This window comes from Oncorhynchus nerka, linkage group LG20, assembly GCF_034236695.1.
Source record: "Oncorhynchus nerka isolate Pitt River linkage group LG20, Oner_Uvic_2.0, whole genome shotgun sequence".
Lineage (NCBI taxonomy): Eukaryota > Metazoa > Chordata > Actinopteri > Salmoniformes > Salmonidae > Oncorhynchus > Oncorhynchus nerka.
Window position 1 is genome coordinate 59,293,005 of NC_088415.1, and position 16,323 is coordinate 59,309,327.

The following is a 16,323-nucleotide window of genomic DNA, read 5'->3' on the forward strand; positions in this document are numbered from 1 at the left end:
GAGATGTACTGTAAACTTAAAGTAAAGCTTCATATAATCCTCTTTAACCAGAGATGTACTGTAACTTAAAGTAAAGCTTCATGTAATCCTCTTTAACCAGACATAGAGATGTACTGTAACTTAAAGTAAAGCTTCATGTAATCCTCTTTAACCAGAGATGTACTGTAACTTAAAGTAAAGCTTCATGTAAATCCTCTTTAACCAGACATAGAGATGTACTGTAACTTAAAGTAAAGCTTCATGTAATCCTCTTTAACCAGAGATGTACTGTAACTTAAAGTAAAGCTTCATGTAATCCTCTTTAACCAGACATAGAGATGTACTGTAACTTAAAGTAAAGCTTCATATAATCCTCTTTAACCAGAGATGTACTGTAACTTAAAGTAAAGCTTCATGTAATCCTCTTTAACCAGACATAGAGATGTACTGTAACTTAAAGTAAAGCTTCATGTAATTCTCTTTAACCAGACATAGAGATGTAATGTAACTTAAAGTAAAGCTTCATGTAATATTCTTTAACCAGAGATGTACTGTAACTTAAAGTAAAGCTTCATGTAATCCTCTTTAACCAGACATAGAGATGTACTGTAACTTAAAGTAAAGCTTCATGTAATCCTCCTTAACCAGAGATGTACTGTAACTTAAAGTAAAGCTTCATGTAAAGGCATCTGTAAATGGAACCAATAAAGAACAAATACATTGATGTTGCCACAAAATGTATGAATAAAAGGCTTCTCTTTAGTTTGGTAAGCCATGAATTTTTCTGGTGCTGAATTCCTGCCTCCAGTGTGTTGCTATGATGTGACAGTCCTGTGGGATGTGGATGCTTAGACACCTGCTCATGGCTCCCCAGGGGCAGACAGAGCCGAGAGGTGCATAGAGAGCTGTGTCTTGGGCTGGAGAGAGAGACATAGTCCCTGGAGCATCTCAATGGTACTAAGTGGCCTCTGTGCGTGTGTAGGTGCACAGATGCATCTCTTCTCCTTTATCTTCACTGAACTGAAAAACACAGGCTAGGTGAAAGCAACATGTATGGATGGCCTCCGGGAATCTACTTTCATTGTCTATGTAGATCCGATCGGTGCAGGTCTAGAGCAGGAGATGAGGAGAGGAAGCCACACATGAGTATTGAGATCAGATCGGTGCAGATGAAGAGCAGTAGATGAGGAGAGGAAGACACATATGAGTATTGAGATCAGATCAGTGCAGGTGAAGAGCAGTAGATGAGGAGAGGAAGCCACATATGAGTATTGAGATCAGATCGGTGCAGGTCTAGAGCAGTAGATGAGGAGAGAACGCCACACATGAGTATTGAGATCAGATCGGTGCAGGTCTAGAGCAGTAGATGAGGAGAGGAAGCCACACATGAGTATTGAGATCAGATCGGTGCAGATGAAGAGCAGTAGATGAGGAGAGGAAGACACATATGAGTATTGTTATCAGATCAGTGCAGGTGAAGAGCAGTAGATGAGGAGAGGAAGCCACATATGAGTATTGAGATCAGATCGGTGCAGGTCTAGAGCAGTAGATGAGGAGAGAACGCCACACATGAGTATTGAGATCAGATCGGTGCAGGTCTAGAGCAGTAGATGAGGAGAGGAAGCCACACATGAGTATTGAGATCAGATCGGTGCAGGTCTAGAGCAGTAGATGAGGAGAGAAAGCCACATATGAGTATTGAGATCAGGTCGGTGCAGGTCTAGAGCAGTAGATGAGGAGAGGAAGCCACATATGAGTATTGAGATCTGTTTCACCTATAGTCACCTACTGCTCTCTTCAGCACACCTGCATCACACGGCTCGCCCTATCAACAGTCCCCCATGGATACAACGTTCCCAAGGGGCCCCTAGTGACGTGTGGAAATGTTAGCAACCATGGAGGAATATTTACTTCTCTCTTGAGTGAAACTCAACAGCGACAGAGTTAATAATAACTGCTCCTTCATGTGTCCTCAGGAAAAACAAGACCAAGCATCCTCCGGCCAATGGAGAGAAGGGCTCCTCAGTAGACCTGGTGAGTTATTTATATTAGCCCCTTCTTTACATCTTTTATTCTTTATGTTGTATATCATCCATGGCACCCCATCCACCATCCCTTTACCGTCATTTGTTTTCGGCCCACCCAATAAATTGCCTAGTACTACCTTACACAAGTCTTCCACCGCCTGGGCATGAATCTACTATATTATCCCCTCATTTATAGCAGCAGAAATGTCAAACATATCGACACTCTTACAGAAAAAGGTGCTATCTAAACCCTAAAAGGGTTCTTTGGCTGTCCCCGTAGGAGAACCCTTGAAGAACCCTTTTTGGTTCCATGTAGAACCCTTTCTATAGAGGCCCTTACAAGCATTTCGCTACACCCGCAATAACATCTGCTAAACATGTGTATGTGACCAATACAATTTGATTTGAAGGGTTCTACCTGGAACCAAAAAGGGTTCTACCCGGGAAACAAACAGGGATCTCCTATGGGGTCAGCCGAAGAACCCTTTTGGAAGCCTTTTTCCTAAGAGTTCAGCACCACCCAGTGACTGTACATCAGACTGAGCAGTATATATGCTCTCTGTATAGGGTGCTCTCCATCAGCCCAAGAACAGCTCCATCAGTAAATCTGACACTAGGCTGCATGAGATCAACCGCTTGCCCCGCAACGGCAACAGTGAGTAACAATACCAACAACCAATAGACTGCCAACAACTAGAAAACAAACGGTACATTGGTGAAATGGAAACCATGTAACAATGACCTGATAATAAAAGTCTCCCTCCTCTCTCTCTCAAGGTGGGGCTAAGAACCGTCCTGCCAGTATGGACCTTCTCCTCCTCCACAGCCATCGCTCCACCTCTGACCTTCGCCCCCCGCTTGTGCGACAGCTCCCCCAGATCCCCACCAGCCCCGAGGGGGAGGGAGACATCCAGAGGGGAGGAGAAGAGGGGGTCAGAGACCACACCTACACTGAGGTGGGGATCCGGAACTCACCCGTCCGCTGCTTTGACAATGGGCTGTACGAGAGTGTAGGGGTTAGAGAGGATGACACGGTGCCCCCAGCTCCCCCACCCACATCAGCCAACACCCCAGCAACACCGAGGACCTCACAGAGCCCCAACGGGACCCGCACTGACGATGTCCTCAATGGGAACAGAAACAGGAATGGGAATGTGCGTATTTATGCTATGAAAGCAATGCAATAGAAGTGTTGACATCGCGTCATCATTGACTTTATAATGTGTCCGCCGCCCCGTAAAAATGTTAGTTGTTCATTTTGTTATTCTGCTTTTCTTTTGTTGGCCCAATGGAAGGACAAGTACCTTCCAACTGCGTGTTTGTGTGTCTGTATCCCTCAGGGAAATGCCAGAGGAGCTGTTAATGGGAGCAGCAGAGGAGGGAAGGGGCCCAACGGTGCTAACGGATCGGCCCTGCCCTCCCTGGCCCCCCAGGACCCCGTAACGGCAGAGTACGCCTCCATACGGAAGGTCAAGAAGGTAAACAGTGTTTTTACAACTGCCTTCCAATGGAGTCATGGAACAGCATTATACTGTTTGAATTCGTACTCTAATGAAATACAATTGATTAATAAGGTGGACGAGGCAACCAAGAAGGAGAACGGGAATGCAGAGTCAGATGGCCAATCAAGTGTGGGAGAGTCACCCTCTGCCCCGCCCCCTCCACTGCCCCGCAGCCAGGAGTTTCTACAGAAACAGCTGGGTCCATTCCAGCTGCACGTCTTCCCTAAGGTACGCCCCCTGTAGGCCACTCATGGACAGAGACTACGGATTGATGTAATTCTTCACTGCTAACCCCACACTGTACTCAAATACTTCTAGTTAGTTGAACTCAAAGTCAATGAAATTTCATTATTATTATTATTAAGGTTTATGTGGTACCGACTCAACTAAACAGGGCAACCGTAAACATGTCGCCCCCCCGTGAATGATGCAGCGCCAATTGAGATATCATGATATTATTACGTGACTAACACATTTCAGTTAAATACTACAAGCCTTGGACCAATCAATATCATTTTGTAAATGCCGGATCTCTATGGCATTCACCCCAAGTTTTCGTCAAAATTGGGCTAGTGCTGTCTGAGATATTGCATGTGAAGAGCATACAAACGAAGACAGATCCACAGTCCCTTCCTTGTGTATTTTATTGTGGGGCACAATACTACAGGTACAGGGAGTACTGATAGAGGAATTTTAGATTCCTCTATGCTTTAATTGCCAAAACTAATTTCACACTCGTTTCTATTCATTAATGAGGTGTAAGTTCATTAATTATGCATGAAGTAGATCGAGACCAGTCTTAAAAGCCAGGTAAAGAGCGTTTAATTCCAGAGAGTACTGACCCATAATACAAAGAACATTACATTTTAAAGAAAGAAGACATAAAATGACGTCATCAGTTTCACACCCTCTCCCAGCCTTACAATGGCGTAGTATTCGGTCCTGGAGATAGTTTCACTCCCCACATAAACTACATTCCAACCTGTCTAAAGGATATACTTCTCTCCACTAATGGAATCCAACCAAAACATTCTTATCTGTTTGAAAAACTATCTTATCCCTCCTTCTTAAACTTTCCCAGGAGACACAGACACAATTCATTTCTGCTTACATTTTCAGTAACAGTACAACTAAAAACCCATACTTTTCAAATCATAACATAATGGTATTAGCATAAATGGTTCTAATCATTAGTGTATACATAATTGATCATCTAAACTATATTTTCCTCTAACAATCCTCCCTTTGATCAAATATTATACATTCAATTCTACATCTAGTTTTATTTAATCATAAAAAATGAAAGTAAAAACGAACTTAACTAACCTTTTTATAGAGGTTTATCAGATTATCATATGAATAGACACATAATCAACAAATCAATTATAAATGTTTATCCAACTCTTCACATTTCATCAATCAAATCCAACCTTAACTCCAACTGTTTTTAAACCTACATCAGAATCATAACTCCTCTTTTAGGATTTTTTCTTTTTCTCTTTTTACAATCTTCATTAAAAAATAGTTTAATCATTGAAACAAATTACAATCTAATTCCCCTTCATCTCAACACTATTCTCATCAAACATAAATTCCCCACAATGACAGATCCAGACAGATCCAGATTTGTCCACTTCCTCTGTAGACATGCCTTCAGTCCTACATGGGTCAGAACCTGGAATCGGCCCATAACGCACCATCTGTAGTGTCATTGATCTTTTCAGAGTCCTGGAAACAAGGCCTCGCACACAGGGAATTAGACAACAGCCGCATAAAATTAAAACAGTCATACAGGTAGATACAGCCCAAAACACCGTGATTACAACACTTTTCCATTTTCCAAATGTACTATCAAACCAATTAGTCAGGGAAGGATCCACCCCAGAGTTTTCTGCCAACTCGTGAGCCAGGGTGGTCAAACCAGCTAAGGCTTTGGTCACAGATCCGTCCGGAGCTGTGTCATTCGGGATGAAAGTACAACACATGTTCCCGAAGATCACACATACTCCTCCCTTTTCAGCCAATAACATATCCAATGCAATTCTATTCCGCCAAGCCATCAGGCTGGTTGCTTCAGTCTGTTCTGCCAACCCTTTAATCGCATCTCTGGAATAATTGATAAAGCGCTGTTGATTATAATAAATATAATGAATCCAGTCTACATTCTTATTGAGAGTAGACCACCAAAAAATACTTGACTCTAATCGTGCTAGTATCTGATTTCTTGCCTTGAACTCATCCGGCACACCTCGTGGAACCCCAATGTTATCAATATATACTCTTCCGCCAAAAGACCTAGATGGAGCATCTCTTCTCTCTCGTTTTGGCTAACTTCATGTCTTGATGTTGTATGAGTGTAAAAGGCATTCCTAAATGTACTAAAGCACATAGTCCAGTCCAATCAGTCGGCAATACCGCACAAACTCATTCCCCCGCACAACCACCAGATGTCGACACTGGCCCATTTTATTTTATTGAAGTCCCCAGAGTTCAACCAGCCTGTCAATTCAGACATGGTCTCGTCAGTGGTCATATTCTCTGTACCAACTTGGTTCCTGGGGATATAAATATTTGGCATTCCTGCTTTCATGAACAGCTTTACCATACATGCCATTCCCTTAGGGGAATTAATTCCGTTCAGTGGAAAAGGGATAGTTGTTAACTGGGGGTTTAGCGTTCGCACAGACATAACATTCTTCTTTAGCCACTGATCTGGCCGTATTGAATCCATTCCAACCATAAGTTGGACTCCCCAAACCCAGTCTCCACTTCTATAACTTCTTTGAGGTCTTTGGTCTGAACTATTCGTACCTTTATACAATACTTCCTCTGTTCAGGAACACAGTCCAAAACGCCAACCCTTACTATACTCCACCTGGTCCCAAATTGAGTGTATGGGTTTACGTAGCCATCCCTTTCAGTGTGAGCTATGATCTGTCCACGATCAATATGGTGATTTACACAAATACTTCCCATAGAGTCCCATGGTTCTAGACTGCCAAGGGGTGAATGACCCCAATTGATCTACACAAAATTCTACTGAGAGATCCTTGCCCAATTCCACCCTCACTTCCTTACTATTTTGTTTCAGTGACCTTCTGAGAATCTTAGGTAACATCCCATTTCCCTCATCTAGCACATGAGTCAAATTATCCTCTTTGGCACTTTCCGGGGGATCATGGTGAATCAGGAATATGGCCCCCACAATAAAACAGCTCAGGACGGTCAGTGCGCACGTGAAGCCCCACCCTCTCCCCGAGAACATATCAACAGCCAGAGGCCAAGTCATCACTTCACTTCTATGAACGCTCACAGCTGGGGAAAGGTCGGGTATAGGGAATCTTCAGAAGGAGTTTGACCCCCGTTCCATATGGGTCACGGTTCCTCTCCTACTCCTGTGAACGTCCGACAGTGCTAGTGTGACTTACCCTCCTACAATGTGTGATATGTACCCAGGTAGCTCTTTCGGCTAATCTCACAGCGAAGGCAGTCACCAGTAGTACTTGGAATGGTCCCTCCCACCAAGGCTGCTTCCAGTTTTTTTTTTCTTTTGTGATTGGATCCAGATCCAGTCTCCTGGTTGAATCTCGTGTGCCACCTCCCTCTGTAGTTCTCCTGCTGGGCATAAAACTTTTGACCATACAGGTTTGGTTAATAAAACAGTTTCTTATTCGTCAAACCAATTAACAAAAATTTGTTTTTATTAGTTAATTATCCCGTAGGTCACATCCTATTCTAGAACACTATTTACCCATCCCCCTTTTGTTACCTGGCTCTGCCCAGGTAACAACCTTGTCTTATTCTTATACAATGACTTAGATAAGATTTAGTGAATTATCCTTAGGTCTGAAATTCCATTTAGGAGTGTCCCTTTCATTTTCCACATGTCCAATTCTCACTTTTGTCTCCACTCAGTAATTTATCTACCCACTATGTTATCTTTGCTCGTCCTGGCCCCCCTTCTATAGCTTCTCTGTTCTCCAACCTTCAAGGTCTCTGCAGTGCGGGGGAGGGCTCCTCTGTATGTTTCTCATGTTTTCCAAATTTGAACTACATGTCCCTTACTATTTGGCTCCATCCAAACCCATGGACCCTCTTTTAGAAAAAAAAAACATATCTATGAGCGGCTTTTCTCCAAATTCCTTAATCAATCTATCTTAATCCTAACAATAATCCTAACTCCTCATAGATGTCCTATATTCCTGTTAAATATGATACTATTTAAAAACTTATAATCTAATAAATGCTAACCATATTAAAAATCCTTCCTACACTAACAAGCCCTCTCCTTGGGGACCCTCAGTATTCTATCTGACAATAACATGGATTTAATGTGTTGCAAAGTGTGGAATGAAACTTTGGTCCTGTAAAACAGAGTAAAGCAGAACAAAGCATTCTTATAACCCATCTGGTCCTCTCAGCTATTCTTATCCAGCACCAGGTGGGCACCATGCCACCCTTCACGACAGGGAGAACAAACATACATGGGTCATCCTCAGTCAGTCTTATCCTCCCCTCAAAGCATGCTTCACCTCAGCCTCTCCAACTGGAGCATCAAGCAAAGGCATCATGCCTGAAGCCTTCACCACATCTGTAACAGACTTCTTAAAACACGGTATGATGCAAGCAGCACATCACATCAATAACAAATAATACAAGAATTAGGGTCAGAAATCCAGTAACCACCATACCAGTATACTTACCAAACCAGTCTCCCAACCAGGTTGGACAGTCAGACTCCTCTACCCCATAAGCAAGTCTATTCTGAATGGGATTTTTAGCATAGTGTTCGCAGGTTCGGTCCAGGGGTGATAGAGGAGTGTGTCCGGCCCTGGTCCGTCTGAGACCTCCGGTTTTGGCAGTACCTTAATAGAAAACACACCCACCGTGTCTGTCCCGGTCCTTTGTAGTCCGGGGGTGTAAGTGCCTGCATCAGAGAGCTTAATAGTTTTGATGGTTAGTAGGATTTCATCACCTTTGCAAAGTTCAACAGTACTCCCAGGTTTCCCCCCATATCATGGAAAACCTATCCACCTTTGTGGGATTCCCTATGCCATAAGGATATCCTCTTCTCCAGTCCCAGAACTGTCCCAAGTTGGTTATCATGTAATCCCCATACGGACACCCTCCCCCATTACACAGGTAATGTCCCCCGTCTTTTGACACTCCTGTACACGGGTGTTAAAATCAAATAAAAATACCTCAATTTCTTCCCTGCCCTGTTGGCTCAAAATATGTTATCTTCCCCTATTTATTCTCAATGATGAACATGACTTTCTCTCTGTTACAATACAAACTTCCTAATAGCCCATTCAAAAAAACCTCACAGCTAATGTTATAAGACAGAATCCTGAACCACTTTCTCATTTGCGGTTCAAACAGTAATTCTAAACCCTCAACCAAAACTGCTTCATTTCTAATGAATTTACCTTAACACTAGTAACTCAATATGACCCCATTCATTATACAAATGACTCTCCCCTGGGGCTGATCAGACCTCAGAAGCCAGTCATGATAAGGTCAAAAGGTCATACCATATTAGACATAAAGATCCCTTTTATCCTTACAATAGAAATAGTCACCTGTATAATTCAAACCCATAAAAAAAACATCTCATAAGGTTCCATATGTGAGCATGCCTCTTTAAAATCTCCTTGCACTAAAACAAATCGTTCTAACAGTTGTTTTATATATATATAATTTGCAGACCTTTTTCAATTTGGTCGTTTAAAGCTGCTCTCTCCCCCAAAATTATAATCCCAGGAGGCCTCTAAAAGTGACACCACATCCCTAACTATCATTCACTAATGCTACCTCGAATCAGAAACTCAATAAGTGAACTATAACTAAAACCTAATGATAATTCCCCTTTGACTCAAATCATTAATCATAAGTTTTAAACATCGTCTACGGATATGTTTACTTAAATGACCATGCTACCTTTAGATACAATTAACCCGATAACATTATTATCCAATGCATTACTTTTTCTCTCTGCCGCAAATGTCGTATATTTCACAGTGTAAGGAATCTGTAATTTAATCCCCGATATTTAATAAATATGCATTAGCATTTCTCTCATGGCTCCTTTAATTTGCTTATTTTGGTTAACTCTCATCCGTTCCGGAACAAAGAGTTCTACCTAAACCCGCCAGAACACACTGTTCAACTAAGTTAAATCAAACCCTAAAATTGACTATAACCAATAAACAAATAAACAAAACACTTTTATCTCAACTTCTGAAAGGTTACTCGAAACCCCGATGCACACACTAACAGCCATACCTTTTGCTCCCTTATCACCAGCCCCTGGTGACAAAAAGTGTCTCGCTAGTGACGTCATCATCAAGCGCTCAATCTGCCAATTCGTAGCGACTTCAAATGAATTGTAAATAATTCTTGTTCGATTAACCAAACCTAATTTTTCACATCTGTTCAAATCCTGAATTATAATTTACCACCCCAACCAACATCTCTAAATTCGCCAATTTTATAAAAGCTTTTCGATGGGCATAAATCATAATTGTCTCTTTGTTATCATTTAGAATCCATTTTGCTCTAAATACCTGTCTCGTCTTTGACTTAGTATTTTAATTACAACTCTATTCCCAATACGTTATTCACTTGTCTAATTACAACTCAGACCAGCATTAGCGAGTGCTCGCCTTAAAAATGCCTTGTCTCTGGGAACAGGGAAATCCCCTTAACCCAAACATTTACTCCTACAACGACACCCAATAATTCTTATGATCCCTTCGCGTCGTTCGTTTTAAATCTCTTGATGTATCCTGTAACTTATTTTTCTCTCTTCGAATTGTCGTCCCACAATATTTTTTCCCACTGTCATACACTCAAACCACTGTGATTACCGTGCACTGTCCCTTTAAGATAAGACTTTTCATTTGTTCCCCGCAACGAGAACGGAAATCAGATCATTTTTAGAATACGTTACTTTTTGTTCAAATTCACTGGTGTTACCTTAACCAAAAATCAATAATCAGAAAAACAATCACAACTTCTTACGATTAAACTATTCTTACCTAATTTATAGTCCAAAGGTTTGCACTATATAGCCCCATTGAGTGTCTAGCAATTCCTTTGCTTGGCTGTAGACACAAATCTGTCCGCCTTTGCAAAATATATATTCCCTATTCAGATTGAGTTCAGTTTTAAATTCTAATCATCAGAGTAAACTCAACCGAATTTCTCAATTTACTATACCCTAACATTAAACGTACCATGTTTTTGTGTTAAACTTCTCATGTCAATTGATTCATAATTAGCCGTAACGTCCAGGCAGGCTGGAATTGTATTGTATCTCTCCGGTATCCCCTCCATTTAACTTTAGGTAACTCTCTTCTATGATACATCTATTTAATTACGACTCTCATCTCAATACATTATTCCACCAGATAATTTTGGGCGAAATAGCGTTTTACATTGAAATTGCCTCGCCATTATTTTTAATGACTTCTTTTATCAATTCTATCTAGAACCCATAATATCCGTTCCGTTATATCTTTTGCAAACACTGGCGACCGTATTTTTCAGGCAAAACATGCAAGTAGGTCGATTACGATCTAAAATCAATTTTAGTTAAACGGGAACCGACTGCCGCGCTCACCACTCCCCTACCAGTACAATGGAATTGACAGACTCTCCGCAAATATACCCATTTTCACAGTTATCTGTATTTGTTACTCCGACATCTAGACAACAGAAAATAGCCCAAATTCAAACGCCCATATCTCTTTTATTGGAATCCTCATCTACTAAAGTCTGACATTAAGTCTCACCGTATACAATACATTACTGTTCTTTTAGGACTTTTACTAAGATTGTCGCTCCAAATCAGCCTATTTGTAGAGTTGACCGAAGACAAATAGACCGAGTCTCAAAAGTCTCCGTCCACTCGTCGTTCAATCTGATATTAGTTTTCACCCGTATATAGCGATCACTGCAGTAATATATAGTAATCCCTATTCCTATAGGACTTTGAACTATAATATCGCCCCAAATATAGCTTAATCTGTAGAGTTGATTGAAAATGACCAACGGAAAAGCAACTCAGTTGTTCCCCATAATCTACAAGATCTTTATATCTATGGGGTCACTTGTTCCGTCTTTCTGCTGGATACATTGTTCAATCTGACATATAACTCACCCGTATACAGTAATCATCGTTCATTTAAAAATAATCAGTATGTATTTTCCATCCTGTGAACCGCGTCCATAGAAGACTTTTGATCGGACATCACATTTTCCCCATAGGATATTCCTTCTGGGACTTTCAACGTTAAATGTCTCAAATCTCACTTCTCTAGACTAAGTTGACCTCTCCTGTGAACCACGTCTATAGAAGACTTTTGATCGGACATCCAATTTCACTTTCAACGTAAAATGTCTCAAATCTCACTACTCTAGACTAATCACTTATCTTTTGATATTAATTTCTTTCAGCATTGTACAGGTTCATTGATTCTGTTCGCCTAGAATTACCCTGCCTTCTCACCAAGCCTAATTTATCCTCACCTGTTTTAAACATATCTATCTGCTACTTTCCACAGTCAGACTACTTCCCATATACAGATAGACTATTAGGTAAAAACTTTATTTAGGTATGTTTATTGAATTATTGGCCATCCTATTTGTACGGAACAAGCGTCCTAATTCTCCAATGCGTACTATATCACTCCTTAATAATCCTTGGCTTGCAAAACCAGGCCGTATTAAGCTCTAGTGTATTTGTTGGTAGCGCACTTTACCTCAGGTCAATTTCGGACCTGCTTTCATTTTATCGATATCCTGGTTAATACCCCCGGTAGAAACCCATTTTATTTGTTCGGAATATTCAAGCACCTATTATTGATCAAATTCAACTCCTTCATAACATTTTAATCAATAAATATCCTAAATAATCCCTCCCAAATTCGAGAATAAAGGCTACTTTACCTGCTGCCGACTGGGATAAGCATTGTTCGTTTGAATCTAGTCACCCTCTCTGTCCTCTGTGATAATACGCAGGCCTGTTTCAATTTTAACCTCAATTCAGAGGTCAGGTCTTTAGTAAAACGAGTCAAAACGAGTCCGTGCACGATTTTCCAGCGTACTACCTACAGGCACAGAGAGGGATTTTTTAGATCCGGCTCTTCGAAGGACCAAATTGATAGAGGAATTTTAGATTCCTCTATGCTTTAATTGCCAAAACTAATTTCACACTCGTTTCTATTCATTAATGAGGTGTAAGTTCATTAATTATGCATGAAGTAGATCGAGACCAGTCTTAAAAGCCAGGTAAAGAGCGTTTAATTCCAGAGAGTACTGACCCATAATACAAAGAACATTACATTTTAAAGAAAGAAGACATAAAATGACGTCATCAGTTTCACACCCTCTCCCAGCCTTACAATGGCGTAGTATTCGGTCCTGGAGATAGTTTCACTCCCCACATAAACTACATTCCAACCTGTCTAAAGGATATACTTCTCTCCACTAATGGAATCCAACCAAAACATTCTTATCTGTTTGAAAAACTATCTTATCCCTCCTTCTTAAACTTTCCCAGGAGACACAGACACAATTCATTTCTGCTTACATTTTCAGTAACAGTACAACTAAAAACCCATACTTTTCAAATCATAACATAATGGTATTAGCATAAATGGTTCTAATCATTAGTGTATACATAATTGATCATCTAAACTATATTTTCCTCTAACAAGTACCTGTATCAAATCAACGTGAAGGAGTATGAGGTATTTGAGGTACAGCTGAAGTTGGAAGTTCACATACACCTTGGCCAAATACATTTAAACTCAGTTTTTCACAATTCCTGACATTTAATTCCTTGTCTTAGGTCAGTTAGGATCACCACTTTATTTTAAGAATGTGAAATGTCAGAATAATAGTAGAGAGAGTCATTTATTTCAGCTGTTATTACTTTCATCACATTCACAGTGGGTCAGAAGTTTACAAACACTCAATTAGTATTCGGTACCATTGCCTTTAAATTGTTTAACTTGAGTCAAACGTTTCGGGTAGCCTTCCACAATCTTCCCACAATAAGTTGGGTGAATTTTGGTCCATTCCTCCTGACAGAGCTGGTGTAACTGAGTCAGGTTTGTAGGCCTCCTTGCTCGTACACGCTTTTTCAGTTCTGTCCACAAATCTTCTATAGTATTGAGGTCAGGGCTTTGTGATGGCCACTCCAATACCTTGACCTTGTTGTCCTTAACCATTTTGTCAGCCTTAAGTCATTGTCCATTTGGAAGACTCATTTTTTGACCAAGCTTTAACTTCCTGACTGATGTCTTGAGATGTTGCTTCAATATATCTACATCATTTTCCTCCCTCATGAAGCCATCTATTTTGTGAAGTGCACCAGTCCCTCCTGCAGCAAAGCACCCCCACAACATGATGCTGCTACACCCGTGCTTCATGGTTGGGATGGTGTTCTTCAGCTTGCAAGCCTCCCCCTTTTCATCCAAACATAACAACGGTCATTATGATCAAGCAGTTCTATTTTTGGTTCATCAGACCAGAGGGCAATTCTCAAAAAAGTACAATCTTTGTCCCCATGTACAGTTGCAAACCGTAGTCTGGCTTTTTTATGGCGGTTTTGGAGCAGTAGCTTCTTCCTTGCTGAGTGGTCTTTCAGGTTATGTCGATATAGGACTCGTTTCATTCTGGATTTTTATTCTGGATATAGATATTTTTGTAGCTGTTTCCTCCAGCATCTTCACAAGGTCCTTTGCTGTTGTTCTGGGATTGATTTGCACTTTTCGCACCAAAGTACGTTCATATATAGGACACAGAACACGTCTCCTTCCTGAGCGGTATGACGGCTGCATTGTCCCATGGTGTTTATACTTGCATACTATTGTTTGTACAGGTGAATTTGGTACCTTCAGGCATTTGGGAATTGCTCCCAAGGATGAACCAGACTTGTGGATATCTACAATTTTATTTCTGAGGTTGGCTGATTTCTTGGCTGATTTCTTTTGATTTTCACATGATGTCAAGCAAAATGGCACTGAGTTTGAAAGTAGGCCTTGAAATGTATCCACAGTACACCTCCAATTGACTCAAATGTTGTCAATTAGAAGCTTCTAAAGCCATGACATCATTTTCTGGAATATTCCAAGCTGTTCAAAGGCACAGTCAACTTAGTGTATGTAAACTTCTGACTCACTGGAATTGTGATACAGATAATTATAAGTGAAATAATCTGTCTGTAAACAATTGTTGGAAAAATTACTTGTGTCATGCACAAAGTAGATGTCCTAACCGATTTTCCAAAACTATAGTTTGTTAACAAGAAATGTGTGGAGTGGTTGAAAAAGGAGTTTTAATGACTACAACCTAAGTGTATGTAAACTTCCGACTTCAACTGCTGATATGTACATGAAGGGTGATTAGGCATAGATAGATAATAATGAGAGTTAAAAAAGGCAACAGTAAACATGAATGATGCAGCACCACCCTTGGTCCAATCAATGTAATTTTGTTAATTGACGGATCTCTGTAGCATGACAAGTAAAAAAGAAGTAAAGAAGTAATAATGACTTTTCATTGACTTGTGTGTTTATTTTACTAGAAGTTTTTGAGTTAAATTTGCCTTGGGGTTTACGGTGTACATGCTGTGTGGCAGAAATATTAACCTGTCAGTTCCTTCATTTACCCACCAGAGGGAACTATTCCTTCTGCTCAGTGTTTGATGTCAGAGGAAGAGTAGATCTGTAACGCTCCGGGTTGAAGTCCCTCCTTAAACACAGGTCTACGATCAGATCACACTCACCTCAATACTAATCTTAACCATTGAAACTGATCTTAGATCAGTGTGTAGGGAGCAATTTGAGCCTGATCTTTATCACTATTTCCAGCCCCATGTGCTCTACTGACCTTACCTGTCCACATGAATAGAAGGCTTATTATGTGCCCTGTGTCTGATATAATTTTGTAACCAGATGGAAATAGTGTGTATAGTGTGGGCAGCACTGATAGAGGGTAATGGAGGGACAATGATAAAGATCAAACTTTCCTGTGTGTTTGGCAGTCCTACCTGTTTTCTCTTACTGTGTGTGTGCGCATTTTGTGCCTGTCTGTGTGTGCGTGTGTGTGTGCATTTTGTGCCTGTCTGTGTGTGCGTGTGTGTGTGTGTGTGTGTGTGTGTGTCTGCGTGCTCACGCGCATTTGCACAGCACAAACAGGGTGATTGTAATCTGCTTGGTCACAGGTTTGGTAGATTGACAGAGCTGTGTAAAGTATTTTATTTATTTATTTTTATTTAACCTTTATTTAACTAGTCAGTTCAAACTTCTTAAGGCTAGGGAGCAGTATTTTCACATCCGGATGAAAAGCGTGCCCAAAGTAAACTGCCTCCTACTCAGGCCCAGAAGCTAGGGTATGCATATATTAGTAGATTTGGATGGAAAACACTCTAAAGTTTCTAAAACTGTTTGAATGATGTCTATGAGTATAACATAACTTATTTGGCAAGCGAAACCCCTTGGACAAACCATCCAGGAATATTTCTTTTTGAGGTCACTTTCTTTTCAATGAGATTTCACTGAGAATCTAGAATTCAGGCAGTTGCTTGCAGTTCCTATCTAGATGTCAACAGTCTTTAGAAATTGGTTGATGTTTTTCCTGTGTAATGAAGAAGTAGGGCAGTTCAGAACGAGGGTCGGGTGAAGTGTACTGTTTGTTAGAGGCGCGCGACCTGAAAGCACGCTCCACTTTGTTTTCGTCCGGTAATTGAACACAGTTTATCCCGTCTTAAATTTGATAGATTATTTACGTAAAAAAATACCTAA

General features: G+C 40.7%; 1 protein-coding gene across 1 annotated transcript in view; it reads left to right on the forward strand.

The window, feature by feature from the left end:
• Positions 1 to 16,323, forward strand: part of LOC115126382 (uncharacterized) — a 106,259-nt gene that overhangs the window by 63,911 nt on the left and 26,025 nt on the right. Inside the window, exons 3-7 of the mRNA XM_065005657.1 lie at positions 1,956 to 2,013; positions 2,574 to 2,661; positions 2,784 to 3,160; positions 3,347 to 3,484; positions 3,581 to 3,736. Coding sequence (XP_064861729.1) covers positions 1,956 to 2,013; positions 2,574 to 2,661; positions 2,784 to 3,160; positions 3,347 to 3,484; positions 3,581 to 3,736 — 817 coding nt within the window. The remainder of the gene's footprint in view (positions 1 to 1,955; positions 2,014 to 2,573; positions 2,662 to 2,783; positions 3,161 to 3,346; positions 3,485 to 3,580; positions 3,737 to 16,323) is intronic.